The following is a 15,648-nucleotide window of genomic DNA, read 5'->3' as shown; positions in this document are numbered from 1 at the left end:
TTGGCTTTATGCAGAATCCTGTGCCCATACAGAAAAAGGAACTTCTTCTTCACAACACTGGAGTTCTCTTTTGCTGTGGTAAAATCCACCACTAATTGGAAAGGTGTCTTCCATGTGTACTCTGACTGTATATAAAGACACATAATTGTCATTTTTGTTACCAGTTCTGTTCATGGATAATAAAAAACCACCATCAATGACAAAAATACCTCAGATAATCAGCAGTCTTTAAGCTGATAAAATACTCAGAGCCATCACCACATGAATTCCTCTGCTGTCTCTCAATTCCCTTTTCTGCGGCCTAACTCACATCAAAACCAGGCCGAATTAGCGAAATTCCAGGAAATATAAAAACCTGTGGGGCTTTGACTGTGGAGATTCGTGCTGTCCAGCAGGGAATCTCATTCCCAACCCCTCTCCCCAGGGCATCGCGGGCACGGACGTGGCCAAGGAGGCCTCGGACATCATCCTGACGGACGACAACTTCAGCAGCATCGTCAAGGCCGTCATGTGGGGCCGCAACGTCTACGACAGCATCTCCAAGTTCCTGCAGTTCCAGCTCACTGTCAACATTGTGGCCGTCATCGTGGCCTTCACTGGAGCCTGCATCACCCAGGTGAGCAATTCCTGCTGGGATCCTGCTGAAATCTTGCTGGGATCCTACCAGGATCCTGCTGGGATCCTGCTGTGATCCCGCTGCGATCCATGCTCCCAGTGAACGGGGCCTTGCATTTGATTCCTGCTTGGCACACAGCAGGATACTTTTTCCTTGGTGCTAAAATGAAGAGCTAGGCATGGTTGAGGGTTAAAGGGCTTTTACCTTGGTATTTAATAAGGATTTTTGTGGTGTAACACCTCACCAAGGTGGAGCATGCTGAAATGCGTACACATGGTAGATCGTGTGTGCAATTTTATGGACCTTGCAAATTAGCATGTCTACCAAAGATGGCCCAATGAGATGCTTGAATGAATAGTGTGGTATCTTTTTATCTTGAAGTACTTTTTCCTGAATGAGCTTAATCTTAGTTTACAGGATGTATTTTAGAGGAGACCTTGGTTTTTCAAGATAGCGTAGGGCTTTCTGGCCTCTAACTGTGAGGCCTTTAGGATGTTTGGCTTTCTGGCTTAATAGAATACCAGGACTATGCTAAGTTATCAGACTTGAGGAATTACAGGTACTATGAGGATGCCTTTTCCTTGGTGCTAAAATGAAGAGCTAGGCATGGTTAAGAGTTAAAGGGCTTTTACCTTGGTATTTAATAAGGATTTTTGTGGTGTAACACCTCACCAAGGTGGAGCACGCTGAAATGCGTACACATGGTAGATCATGTGTGCAATTTTATAGACCTTGCAAATTAGCATATCTACCAAAGATGGCCCAATGAGATGCTTGAATGAAGTGTGGTATCTTTTTATCTTGGAATGAGCTTAATCTTAGTTTACAGGATGTAATTGAGATGAGACCTTGGTTTCTCAAGGTAGTGTAGGGCTTTCTGGCCTCTAACTGTGAGGCCTTTAGGATGTTTGGCTTTCTAGCTTAATAGAATATCAGGACTTGAGGAATTACAAGTATGCATGCTAAGGACACTGAGAATACATAAAAGGTATAAAAAGAAAAGACAATAAATTGTTTTGGTATCAAAACCTTTGGAAATTCTCCTGAGCGTTCCAAGGATCAGGGTGCTGAGGGTTAAAGAGCTGCTGACGTCAGGCTGGATTAATCCCTTTTTTTTCCCAAATGAACTCACTTTTAGGAGCTATTTTGCCTCCCTCAGTGTTTTCATCCCTGAGCCTGTGATGGTCAAACTGAAAACACCATGGGTTGGGAAAGGAGCAAGTTATGTGAATGTTTTCCTCTCAGAATACCTCACCAATGAATATGTATTTTTTAATGCATTGTGGAATGAGGTTATTTTCAAGACAGCAGTGCTGACCATGGAAGTAACCCCAATCTTTTTGACTGATAAAATTGTTTTGTTGCTTTCAGGCAGTTGTTTTTAATTCCAGATGCAGATGACAAAGCAATTAAATGACACATAGAGTTGGTCTTAGACCTCTCTTTCTGGCACTCCATTAATCCTTCATTGCAATCCTGGTGCAGATGCAACATATCCAGGTCATTTGCAAGAAGCATATCTCAAAGCAAACATCTTTTTTTCTCAATTTTTCTTTTTTTGGGCAATAAAATTGCTTTTTTCCTCTAGAGAGTAAACAGGATATATGCAGTACAGTGTGAGGTTTTTGGTTTAATGAGAAAATAAAAAAATGTGGGTTTTAGTGCTGTCAGTCCCTAAAATAATGTATATTTTAGATGCTGTCACAAAGTGCCTCCCTGGATTGGGATGCACTGTGAGAAAGCTGATGCTTCCCTCATGGTGCATCACCCAGATGGCCATACCTGTTTCAGCAGGTACATTTCAGCCCAGGCACACCTGAGCAAAGCAATGAATAAGTCATCAGCTCTGCTCCAGGCTAAACTTACATTGGAATCATGGAATTGATCCTTGCAACCAGAAACCCAGGTACCTTAACAAACCCATGAGGTCAAACTTCTCCTGTGCCCTGGATGACATTCAGAGGCTTTGGAGGTCCCTTCTTGTCACCACTGAGCCTGTGCTGAGGGACAAAACTTTGTGGTGTTGCAGCAAAGTTGGATGAATTTCCCTTTGGAAATATTTCCTGGCATATTGAGGAAATGCCCAGCTGTGGAATGATTGTTGCTGGTAACACAGGAATGAGGACTGAAACTCTGGGAGGTTTTTACATGTGGTACAAACCCAGCCAGAACAAGGTACTGACAGCAGCACCATCACTGGAACTGATTTTATTGACAATCAGTGTCTGACTAGAAACGTTTGTTTAAGGTGAAATTTCTTGGTCAATGCCCAGCACTTCTTCATTTTTTTTGTGGAAGCACAAAGGGAAACTCATTCTATTTGTTAACCAAATAATTTTTTATCCCTGAGGAGGTTAAACATTGCTGGATCAGTGCAAGGACTATTTTAATTCAAGTTAAGTGGATGTGAAGTGCATTATCAGTACAAGCATAATCCCCTTTTTAATTCTGGAGCTTTTTTCATCCTTTGAATCATTCCTTTGGCTTCTAGAAGGATTTGGATCAGGCCCAGTGCATTTCTCTTGCCCCCAAGGTCTGTGAGACCATCCCTGGGCCTGTTGTCCCTGCTCACAGGTTTTAGTGGACACCTCCTGGAACTCCTGGGTTGCTTTGCAGGTTCTTGTGCAATTCCTTCATTTGTCAGTAAAGGTGCACACCCAAAGGAAAGGTGTGGGGGAAGCTGAAGTGGAAATGGAAGCAGGAAGGCAGCAGGTCTGTCTTTGCCACTGTTTACACTCAGTGTGAATAATCTTGAGCTGCTCCCGGTTCTGTCTCATTCAAGAAGGATTTTGCCTCACAAATGCACATTATTGTGTTAGGCTTTGACTCCAGCCAGCCAAAGGACATTCTGTTTGGCTTGAAAGCTTTGCTAAAAATTGCACTTGGGAACATGCTGTACCCTCTGGTTGCTATGAAAATAGCTCCAGCACAAAGTGCAGGGCTCTCCCAAAAAAATCCTGCCTACAACAGTCTAGGTGCACACGTGCACATCCAAATCTGCAGAACTGTGCACAGGTCTGACTGAAAGATTTTGACTGAAATGTTTCAGTCCTTAACAAAACAGCAAGCAAACAGAGCTTAAATCTATCATTTCCAAAAGGCAGCAGAGCTTCCTGTGACCTTCAAAATGAACACAAAGAAAGTCTTCACTGGACTGAGCTGTCCTTTGATTTAGGCGGTCAGTTTGTCTTTCTCTGACACACAGAATGTAATTTCAGTCCATCATTAAGATTCAGGTTAATGAACATTACACAGGCTGTTCTTTTGGTGACATTTCATATCTAGAATGAGAAAAATTCTCTGTAGATAATAACATTTGTTCTGTTCTTCCTCATGCCACCTCTCAAGTAATCTGTTCTGCAGTTTGGGACCAGCACACTCACCTACTCTTTTTGGTTTGTGCCTGAAGGAAGTACAAAGATAATAAAATCTTTGCTTGGACTAATCTTTTTTTAATACTTGGCTTGTGCTTTGCAACATAATGGGCTTAATTTTATTCAGTCTTGATCCTGCACTTTCTCTGGTGCACATGTAAATATGAGGATGTGGTCATCTCCCTGCAGAACTCCAAGTGAAAGCACTGCAATTCTGCATTAATGAATTAATTAATGACTGTGTGAGTGTGGTGGGAGTGCAGCCAGCCCTCCAAGGGGCACCCAGAGAGTGCATTGCCCACACAGGAGATGATTTGTTTGGTCCAGGGCACCTTGGGAGGCCCATGGAGAGGCTTAAGAAAAACATTAGGCAGAACCTGGGACCATTAGTGGCCATTTTAATAATCTGCTGCTTTTTTCCTCCAGTAGATTAATGAAGTGAAGGTCCTTGCCAATTCCACTTCAGGGAACTGCTGTTTAGTTTAATTCTGTTAATTTTAAGCAAATATAATTTTATTTTTCATCTACCCAGTGCCTGCTTCAAGAAGATGCTTCTGTTAGAGAATATCTGCCATATCTGTGATTTCTCTTTTGTTCTGGTTTGCTCTTTCAGTGGATAGTGATCTGTACAAAATGTCTCTGTACTGCTCCAGTGCCAGATAAAGCATAAAGCTTCTGCAGGACAAACAGTGGGCTGTCAAAGAACTTATTATGCACAGGACCAATGCAATGGTTGTTTCTCTTGTCTCCCCTGGCTCCCAGCACGAAGTCATGTTAAGGTGACAGCAACCACATTCTAAGCAGCATAAGAATTTCAGATCCAGTGTCACCTGCTGACAAGCTTAGCACAGCTGCTGCCACAACCACCCCTCCAAGGGATCTCACTTACATGGGGCCCTGTTTCAGTTTACAGCAGCTCAATCTATAAGCCACAAGATCTGAATTTTCAGCTAATAATAAACTTCTGCATTGTGAGTCTGTAATTATGTAAGAGGCTCTGAGATCTGGGTCATCCAGGAAAGCAGAGCTTGGAGAAGTCCCTGGTGGGAAGCTGGCTCAGGAGCCCTCAGTCTGGGGTGCAGGGGTGCTGTTAGCTCTGTGTCTGTGTGTGTGCACAGACCCCAGAGGAGTTCACACCTCTGCTTACTCCCAGAGAGGTTCATGTGGCTCAGTGCAGCTGAGCTGGGCTCATTCACCTTATTTTTAATTAATCTAACTCAGTTCCCTCTTGCTGTCCTCCCTGTGGTGGCCATTGCACCCTTTTAGTGTGGTCAGGGTGTGGTGGTCTGGACCAGTTAGTGTAGAATTGTCCTTTCTCTTCTGCAGCCGCTGCCTCAGCTTAAACCCATCGTTTGTTTTTCCAGTGGATTTATGAGCTACAAACTTTTATATTCTGACTTCATTCTCTGAATAACAGTTTTGCAGAGCCCCTGATTGATGCAATGAGGGTGGTTCTTTGGAGCTCTGCCTACGATTCTTGTGAGTTTTGTGCTTGCAGTGAGTCACTGCTCCACATCTCTGGGTGTCCCTGTTTGGGCTCACCCCTCTCCCTGTCCCCAAAAACCACACAGCACCCAGAGGATATCAGTTCATTACCTTTGGAGCTGTCCACAGTGATCTGGCTAGGAACAAAATGAAGATTTTAAAATGCAGCTCAGTCAAATGGAAACAGTTTTTTACTGGAGCCATGAAACAAGAGGGTTTCTCTCCGTGCCAGGTTCGGTCTGTGGCTCCAACTGTTGAGGCAATTGTAACTCTCCAAAAGGCTTGCACTGAAAAAAGGGAAGACAAAGGCTGTGTTTTAACATTTTACATTCAAATTATTATTCTTGCACTTTGAGAGAGACTTAGTGTTTTAGCAGACATTAGGAGCTGAAAACAGTGACTCCATAGGACATTATGTTTGGAAAATTAAATGTTAATTAAAAGGCACTGTAGCAATGAACTGCTGCATGAATCACTGATTGTTTTTACAGATCTTGTTCAAAAAAATGAGGATGATCTATACTTACATGTAAAAGGGAGTAATTTATGGGGTTATAATGTTTTACTGCAGAACTGTACTTGGCAAATTCTAAAATAATAGCGCAGGCAAACCTGAAAAAGCTGTAATATAAAATCAAAGTCTGTACTGTTTAGCTTTGTTTTGGCAAGGCTTGGGGATGGAATTGAGGATGCCACTTCCATACAATTAGCAGACAGTGTGATCTAGCAGCACAGGGACTTTTTTTGCATTAATGTATAGAAAGGTAACTCCCAGAAATGCTCATTTTTCTGGATACCTGCATGTGTTCTGTGGCAAATGGGAGTAAAAAGGTAAGGGTGAAAGTACCTTTTTGTTCCCTTGCAGCTTGTCGTCTAAATCAAAAGTAACAAGCTCTAAAATTTGTGAGGCTCTGCATGTCACAAAAGATTTGTAGTTTATTTCCAGCCTTTGGCAATTTGTACTTTTAAGTGTTTCCAAGATGAAGTGTAACATCACTTGATTTAAGGGACATTTTCCTTTCACCTCTAGGCCAAGGCTAACCTATTCCAAGGTCAAGTGAAAGGAATTTGATGAATAAGTGGTGATTTCGGGTAGTTCACATCCCCAAAGTGTTCAGAGAGGGAATTAAGAATTATTGGCTGGTCAGTTAGTGGCTAAAACACAAAGAAAAGAAGGTTGATTTGCATGCCACTTGCATGAGTGACTAAAATCTGCAGTGGAAGCCTAAGCTCCTTAGCTGATATGTATTTCCCTCAGTTTCCACCAACTAATCAGAAATCAGATAGAGTTACAGTGGAAATTTCATTCCACTGCCTGCCCAGACTAATGTGTATTTAATGTTTTGGCTTCAGCCTGGAATGAGCTCTCACACTCCACTGAGCAGTGTAGCACTGCCAATAATAGATAATTATTAGGGGCACCACAGCCACCCAAGGTGATTGGCAGTGTGAAATGGTGAGAACGTGTTGTTGCCAAAACTGATGACTGCCAATTACAGTTGTGTGATTTAGAGACTGAAATACCCTGCTTTTCCTGTTCTGCTGGGAATATGGCAGCCTCTGATAGACACCTGAATCTCTGACTCCATCTACTAAATCTAACGGGGAAATTTGGTATTATTGACAGAGAATTCAGCGTGTGAAGTGGAAATTGAGTTTTTGTAACAGATCAAAGCAGAGGAGCTTGCTCAAACTTATTAATGAGACAGGCAAAAACATGATAAGGAAAATTCTTCAGCAGAAAAGATGTTTTCCTTTTTACCTGTGTCCCATCGAGGGTCTGTGAGCCCCAGCCACAAACTGCTTTTTACTGCAAGTGCTCTCTTTGTTGGAGCCATTAGTGTTAATAAAAATGAATGAAGCCTCAATTTGGGATGAAGTTTGTCCTGATCTCCTTTAGTTTTTTAGCCACCTCTAAAGACAAAGACATTTCCTGTTTCTGCAGCTGCATTTCAAATGAGTGAGCTGAGCTCTCCAGATAAGTGCAGTTAATGCAACCCATAACTAAGAGGTCAAGAATCTATTAATGCTAATTGTCCTCTTTGCTGTGATGAGCCCAACCTGTAAGACTGAGAAACAGGAGGTTGCTTTTCTCCATCCCTCTGAATAACCCAGAAGTTGTGGTTTTTTTACATAAATGAAATGCATCAAAATCTGTGTAAATGTGTTAAAAATGTGTTTTTAAGAGCAAATAATATTTTATCTCAAGGGAGAGTTGGAATCTAAGCCAGATGCTCAAGAGACCAAAGCACTTACCCTTGTTTTCTGTCAGTCCTTGGGATACTGAATGCATGTTCTTTTATGGTATTTCATTAAAAATGAACATTTAACCCTTTGAAGAAACGGGCAGAGTTCTCAGGGAGTTTTGTTGGCTTTGCTTTGGTTTGTATCCTGTCCTCTACGTTGTTTTGGCTTCGTTGCTGCAGCACCACGGTAATGAAAAACATAAAAATAGTGCTCCCTCTCCCAGCTTTCACGCAGCAGAGTAACTCAATTTCATGATGAAATTTATCATGTTGATGCCTTATTACTTTGGTGATTCTTTTTCCCCTCATAAAAACGGCTTGTTTGGAACAGAAGCAGACCTGGCTAATGCTGCCTGTTTGATACAGTCTAAAGGCACAGGAGTTTGGTTTTTTTTTTTTGTTTTACTCTGCTGGCTCTTTGAAACATTTCTCTCTCTTCACAGCTGCCCCAGTGAGTTACACACCAAAACTTTGTTAAGGGTTGTCCAGCATCCTCCTGAGATCTGTGTAACTTTGCTTTATTTAGTTAATTTGGGGGTTTTTAAACATGACCTAAAGTCCTCTGTATTATGACCACAGACTTTATGGGATTGTGTGAGGAAAGAGCTCCTTCTAGTGACTGGAGAGCTGCTTCCAAAACCACAGCCTGCATCAAATACCAGTATTTGGGGTTTTTCATTCCATTTCCATAGTGCCAAATGTGCTTTCCTTTTAGTAATAAAAGAATAGGTCTTGCTTTTGCACATTTGATATAGTTTAATAAGTTTAAGATTTTTTTTATCAAAATATCAGGCTTATTTTTTTTATTATGTCACTACTGTAATGATCTTCTTTAAGTGTAATTTATCACAATGTCACCGCAATTGTTCCATAAATTTTCAATAATTTCAAGCTTTCTCTGAAAAAAAAAAAGGCAGGTTTTAGTTTAAGGAAATGTTACTTTTTAATCTGTTTCAATAATATAATGATTCTTCCATGAGAGAAACTTGGATTTTCTAGTTATATCTAATTTCAGCTGAAAATTCAAGCACGATGAATGAAGGAAAGGAGAGCATAGCAATAGGTGTTAGAAGGAGTTACTGTCATGCTTGGTTTGAGTTTTGTGGTTGCAAATGGTGCTGATGAAATGCCTGCAGGCAGATAATTTCTCTCTGCTCGGGACATTGTGCTCCTGGTCCTGCAGAAGGAAATACAGAAGGTATACAGAAGGAAGAAGGGTCCTCAGTGCTGGGATTTCTGAGCCCCATGAGAAAAATGAACCCCCAGCCAGGCTTTTCTTGGAAAATACAAACATTTTTTGATTTTTCCCCTCAGGACTCTCCCCTGAAGGCCGTGCAGATGCTGTGGGTGAACCTGATCATGGACACGTTTGCCTCGCTGGCGCTGGCCACGGAGCCGCCGACCGAGGCGCTGCTGCTGCGCAAGCCCTACGGCCGCAACAAGCCGCTCATCTCCCGCACCATGATGAAAAACATCCTGGGCCACGCCGTCTACCAGCTCACCCTCATCTTCACCCTGCTCTTTGTCGGTGAGAAGCTCGCCCACGCTCGCTGCTCTGCTCACGAGCAGCTGGGTTGGATGGCTGCAGTGTCAAAATGCTTTAAATGTAATGAATTTATGAGCGCTTCTTCCTTCGTGATCCTTAAACTTCTTTTTGGATATCAGGAAAAAGTGTTTCACAGAAAGAGTGATAAAGCACTGGAATGGCTTGCCCAGGGAGGTGGTGGAGTCACCATGCCTAGATGTGTTTAAAAAAAACCTGGATGTGGCACTTGGTGCCATGGTTTAGTTGAGGTGTTAGGGCCTGAGGTGCCATGGTTTAGCTGAGGTGTTAGGGCCTGTTCCAAAGGTGCCATGGTTTAGTTGAGGTGTTGGGGCCTGTTCTAAAGGTGCCATGGTTTAGTTGAGGTTTTAGGGCCTGTTCCATGTGTGCCATGGTTTAGTTGAGGTGTTGGGGCCTGTTCTAAAGGTGCCATGGTTTAGTTGAGGTGTTTAGGCTGGTTGGACTCGATGATCTTGAAGGTCTCTTCCAACCCAGTCACTCTGTGCCTCTGTGAATCCTGGTTGATGGGATGGGAAGCACAGAAGGTATCATGCTGTAGATACTTTCCATATATTGTTAGCTTGGGAATGGCCTCATTGAGCTTTTTAGCCCTTGTAAAATACAGGTTTGGACTTTGGCAAAAGTTTGTATCCAAACACAGCATAGAAGGTTATGCTGTAATAGGAGTGTCCACCCTGCTGCTTCTATACTGAGATTTCATTGTGAGGCTTCTTGTGGTGAGTAGGGACGTAAAAACAAATTTTAAAAAACCCACTAAACAAACCACAATAAAAATCAAGATCCATTTTACCAAGAGCAAAATGTTGTCCACAGTCCAGAAATAATGTTGATCTTAAGTGGTATGGAAAGTAAGTAATCAGTGTTAAGTGATACAAATAATACTCTGCTTTGACATTTAATTTCTGGAATGGATATTAAAAGGGGGTGAAAAGTCTAATTTATTGGATTACTGGATTCTTCTTCAGGCCTTGCTGGCAATGAATGCTTTTTATAGGTTGTATTTTGGAGAGGGCAGGGAAGGAGGAGAAATGTTTCTTGCTGCAGGGAATAGTAGGAGCTAATAATAGATTCTGTTGCTCCACAATAATAACTGAACCCTCTCAAAGGACAGATGATTTTTTCAGTTGGGTATTGTCTTCTTGTCACTTTGTAGTCACTGTTAAATCACGTGTTGTCTTTCAGGTTTGGTTTTTTTTTCCTTATACACAGACTTACAGAGAAGCTGCAAATGTAAATTTATGATTTTTTTTGGAGATTTTTGAGCTCCATCGTGAAAGCCTTGTCCACTTTATGGCCATCTGGCAGATTATTTGGGATGCTCAGAGGAGGCAATGATCTGTTCACAATGGAGTTGAACCAAAAAAATAGCCAGGTTTCTGAAGTGAGGTGGTCTCTAACATTGTTAGATTTACAGGGAATTTTGAGAATGTCTGCATTAGGAAATTGGAATTTCAGGTTCTCTAAAACAGGTGAAGAAATTCTTGGTAAATCATGTCATATGCATCTTGGAGCAAGAACTTCTGTGAACTTTATGGGGAGTTAGAATGGCTTTTTGATGAATTTAATGGTTTAAAATATTTTATATTGAGCCAGATGAAAAGCAAACCAGACTTTCCCCCCCTATTCTAATTGCTCCTGGGTGTCTTTGGAAAACTCCTGCATACTTTGAAGGACACATCCCAGACAATTTTCTGATAAGCCTTGGAAATAATCTTTTCCTTTCTAAACTCCACAAGGCTCAGCTTTGCAGTGACATGATGTGCAAAACTCAGTGCCTCCATAATTAAATTTCTAATTAATGAGAATTATTTCTATTTTGGTCAAATAATAATTCCTTTCTTTTGTAGGAGTTTTCTTCAGAGACCAGTACATCAAGTTTTTATCTTTTTTATTTTTAGAAATACATTGTGTTTGAACATACAAAACATAAATGTCTTTGAGACATCAGAAATCCAGAATTCACTGTCTGGTCCTGTCAGGCTGTGGTATAAAAAAAAAAAAAAAAAATTAACTTTATTTTTTCCAAGCTCACCACATTTTTAGTTACTCATCATGGGTTGTATCTTGCTTTTTGATTGGTCAGATCTATGAGTGAAAGCCAAATTATCAAACTAAACAGCAGTGCCTGCTGCTGATCAACCCCAAATCTCTTTAAAACCAGGAATGCCTGTGTCTTTTGTGACTGATATCCTTCAATGCTTGGCAGAAGTTACTGGATTAGTAAATGGGTAAAACCTGATGAAGAGAGGTGCCTTCTAACCACTGTAGAAAATTCAAACACTCTGGCAATGCCCTTAAGATTTTTGTTACACCTGAAAGAACTGAGTGCTTAGAGTAATTCCTTCTTGGGAAGGTAAGAGTAGGACTGACAACGTTGTGCAGGTGTTGTTAGATAGGAGTTAGGTATTGCTAGATAAGAGTCAGCATTTGAACAGCTTCTTGCTCAGCTGAGATGTGTTTTGCTCATTGGTGCAAGAAAAGTTTTATCAAGAAAAAGCAGAGCAAAGAAGGCAACAGGCTGAAGAATACGAGTGGAATATAAATTGGATTGCTTCATTCTAGAGGAAACTTTCTTTTTGTCTTCCACCTAGGTGAGAAAATGTTTAAGATTGACAGTGGGAGGAACGCCCCTCTTCACTCCCCTCCTTCTGAGCACTACACCATCATCTTCAACACCTTTGTCATGATGCAGCTCTTCAACGAGATCAACGCCCGCAAGATCCACGGCGAGAGGAACGTCTTCGACGGCATCTTCAGAAACCCCATCTTTTGCACTATTGTCCTGGGCACCTTTGCTATTCAGGTAAAGCTCTGGGCAAGAATCACTTGCTCTTCATCCCAAATCATCCCAAATCCACTCAAAAAAATCAAACACAAAGTTATTTTGGGATTTTCTTCTCCGTGTTTTCATTTTTTTCTTTAATTTTAAATCTAAGTGCTGCAGGAGGTCCATTTAAGAGTAAACCACCTGGTTTCTCAATCCATACAAGTGTTAATAATGGAAAATGTTATGTAGCCATGCTAATAAAACAGAAATTTTGATCCTTATAACTGGGTTATTTCTTAAATTAATCTTAGCATGGACAATAATAACACCCATCATTGATATTGTAACTGTTTTTTAAAGAAGAAATTGTTTAATACCATACCAACAAAGCGTTTTACAATTATTTTTTACTCCTTGAAAAGACAAATATACCTTCAAACAGCTGATGCTGAACTGTTCTTTTCAATGTCACTGCCCAATGCTCCTCGGTATTCCCAGCAATGATGCCCCTGGATTGTGATTCCTCAATTTTGATCCTTATAACTGGGTTATTTCTTAAATTAATCTTAGCATGGACAATAATAACACCCATCATTGATATTGTAACTGTTTTTTAAAGAAGAAATTGTTTAATACCATACCAACAAAGCGTTTTACAATTATTTTTTACTCCTTGAAAAGACAAATATACCTTCAAACAGCTGATGCTGAACTGTTCTTTTCAATGTCACTGCCCAATGCTCCTCAGTATTCCCAGCAATGATGCCCCTGGATTGTGATTCCTCAATTTTGATCCTTATAACTGGGTTATTTCTTAAATTAATCTTAGCATGGACAATAATAACACCCATCATTGATATTGTAACTGTTTTTTAAAGAAGAAATTGTTTAATACCATACCAACAAAGCATTTTACAATTTTTTTTACTCCTTGAAAAGACAAATATACCTTCAAACAGCTGCTGCTGAACTGTTCTTCTTTTCAATGTCACTGCCCAGTGCTCCTCAGTATTCCCAGCAATGATGCCCCTGGATTGTGATTCCTCATGTTCCTCTCCTGACTTTGCTGTCCCATCACAAGTGAATATTATCACACTAATACACATTTTCCCCAAATTTTTCTTCTGTAAGAATTCCCCCTTCTCTCCTGCATCCATTCTTTTGCTGGCATCCATCCTGTACTTGATACTATTTGATATGATCATTTAGAAATCTATTTTTATCTCGTTGTTATTGCTCAGCTCTGCAGTGGCAGCTCAGCATTGGCACCTTTCTCCTGGGAGGAGGAAGGAGGAGGAAAGAGCAGTTTGAGCTTGGGCCACAGTGATTTAAAAAAGGAAACTCCTCAATAAACTGAATATTGGAGGAAGGGCAGCAGTGACAGGAGCAGAACTTCACAGTGATGGTCTTTAACATCTAATTCAAAATCATGAGTTTAAAACTTGGACAATTTAAATCTCTGGGTTGATTTCAGGTCCCCAATTTTGCAGCAGCAATATTAACAAGAAATATCAATAATATCTGAGTTTCAGTTAGCAAAACCTTCTCAGTCTGCTCAGACTCTGTGTGTTGCTATCCTGCTGAAAGTGTGGGGTCCTCCCAGCCTTTTCCTCCAACAGATCTAGAAATTTCTGTACCCTCTGTCTCTCCATGATGCACATCTGTCAATACACAATAAAATGTTACTCAGAGGGAAAAGCCTCTCTTTCAATGGACATTCCAAAATAAATTGGATCAGGGTCAATAAATCCAATAAATCAGGAGCTGGGAGAGCACATGGGGACTGTCCTGTTCTCTTTTTTCCTGACCATTCATATCTGACCACTGTTAAATATGAGGCTGAGGAACTTCAGTCTGAACTGCTGCTGATCAACCCCAAATCTCTTTTAATTGGGCATGCAGAAGTTTGTGGGGTTTGATGGGGGTTTTTGGGACCAAAATTAAGCAGGTTTTTTTGGTTTTGGTTTTTTAGTTTATTTATTTTTTATTCTTTTTTTTTTTTGGTCTGGCTGCGTTTGTTTTTGTTTTGTTGCCTTTTCTCCCTGAAAAATTGACCCCTTTTCCCTCGTGCTTCTCTTTGTAGATAGTAATTGTCCAGTTTGGAGGAAAACCATTCAGCTGTTCTCCCCTGCAGCTGGACCAGTGGATGTGGTGTGTATTTATTGGATTAGGAGAGCTGGTGTGGGGTCAGGTAAGCATTCAGGAAGCTGCACATTCAAAGGTGTGATATTGTTGATATTCCTGTGATTTCCTCTCTCAGTGCCCAGTGCAGCCCTCACTGAAACCCAAGGTGCTCTCTGAGAGCTTCAAGGAGAGATTTATTAGAAAGGATAATTTATCCCTCTGTTCCTTTGGGGTTTTTTGTTAATTTTCAAATCTTTCCTTTCTAGCAGGGTGTGCTATCACCAGGGCCATCTCCAGTTAGGCTTTTTTGTGAAGGATGTTGAGTCACAACTTCAGTCTTTTAGTCACAAAAAAATGCAGCAAAGGGAAATGCACTGTGACCTTTCCTGGAATAGAATTCCTCCTGTAGGATGTGGCAAAGTTTTGGAGCTGAAATGAAGTTCCAGTTCTAGGTCAAGCAACTCATTCCCTTGCTGAAATTGTCATTCTGGCTACTGTCATAGGAAAAATTCCAGTGCCTACAAAACATTTCTGCTGTGATTCTCCAGCCACCTAATTCTGTGTGTGAAGGATGGAAGAGGGAGTGCAAAAAAACAAAAGATTTTTTTTGCCTTTAATAGTTGTAGAAAATGGCAGTTAAATTAACATGTCCTTTTCAATTTCTGCCATATCCTCTGTCATCAATGGCTAATATAGAATTATGTATTGATGAAGAAACAAATGGCAATGAGATATCCAATAAATTGGGATTAACTCTCTGGAAGTGATACACACACACAATCAGTATTGCTAACATTCTACATTGTTCTTTTATATGCAAACACAGGTTGCAAAGTTAACAACAACAACAACAACAACAACAATAATAATAATAATAATAATAATAATAATAATTTTTCACCTCTGAATGCACCAACAGGGTATTTCAGTTGTTGCCACCTGGTGCAGTAAAGAAAAATGTGAAGTTACATTTTTTTCTCTCAGATGTAGAGAGATTTGTAGATCCACAGTTTGCCTCTATGAAGAGTCAAGAAATTGCTCACTGCAGTTGAATTCTGCTGTGGTTCTACTGCAATTGTAGTGAATAAATGCTTGCTTTCAATTCTGATTATTTGTTCTCTTATGGAAAAAAAAAACCAAAAAACTTTTTTTGACAGTTTGGCCTCAGTTTTCCTTAGAAATTAGCTCAGAATCAGAGCAGCTTTTAATGCAGATCTGGCTGAAAACCATCACTAGCAGATGATTCTGCTGTAATTCTTACTTGAGGTCAGGATTTGACTTAAGGCCTTGTAGGAGGAAGACCTAAAATCAGTTTGATAATCTCAGAAAGGAAGGATTTATTGGGTTTTTTTTTCCTACTGCTTGGAAGATATACCAACTTTTGGAGAAAGGGAAAGTCAAACAGGGAGAGGGACAAGAATCCAAACTGCTTCATTCAGCTGTGAAAATTTCCCACAGCCTTTGATCAAATT

General features: G+C 40.6%; 1 protein-coding gene across 15 annotated transcripts in view; it reads left to right on the top strand.

Annotated features, from left to right (window-relative positions):
- Window positions 1-15,648, top strand: part of ATP2B2 (ATPase plasma membrane Ca2+ transporting 2) — a 415,395-nt gene that overhangs the window by 375,647 nt on the left and 24,100 nt on the right. For all 15 annotated transcript variants that reach the window (XR_013183879.1, XM_077184650.1, XM_077184637.1 and 12 more), the window contains 4 exons: window positions 425-616; window positions 9,036-9,249; window positions 11,877-12,088; window positions 14,136-14,243. Coding sequence is in view for 14 of the 15 variants with exons in the window: in XM_077184650.1 (XP_077040765.1) it covers window positions 425-616; window positions 9,036-9,249; window positions 11,877-12,088; window positions 14,136-14,243 (726 nt within the window). In the remaining variant the exon portion in view is untranslated. The remainder of the gene's footprint in view (window positions 1-424; window positions 617-9,035; window positions 9,250-11,876; window positions 12,089-14,135; window positions 14,244-15,648) is intronic.

This window comes from Agelaius phoeniceus, chromosome 11 (assembly GCF_051311805.1).
Source record: "Agelaius phoeniceus isolate bAgePho1 chromosome 11, bAgePho1.hap1, whole genome shotgun sequence".
Classification (NCBI taxonomy): Eukaryota; Metazoa; Chordata; class Aves; order Passeriformes; family Icteridae; genus Agelaius; species Agelaius phoeniceus.
This window is presented reverse-complemented; position numbering and strand designations above follow the sequence as displayed.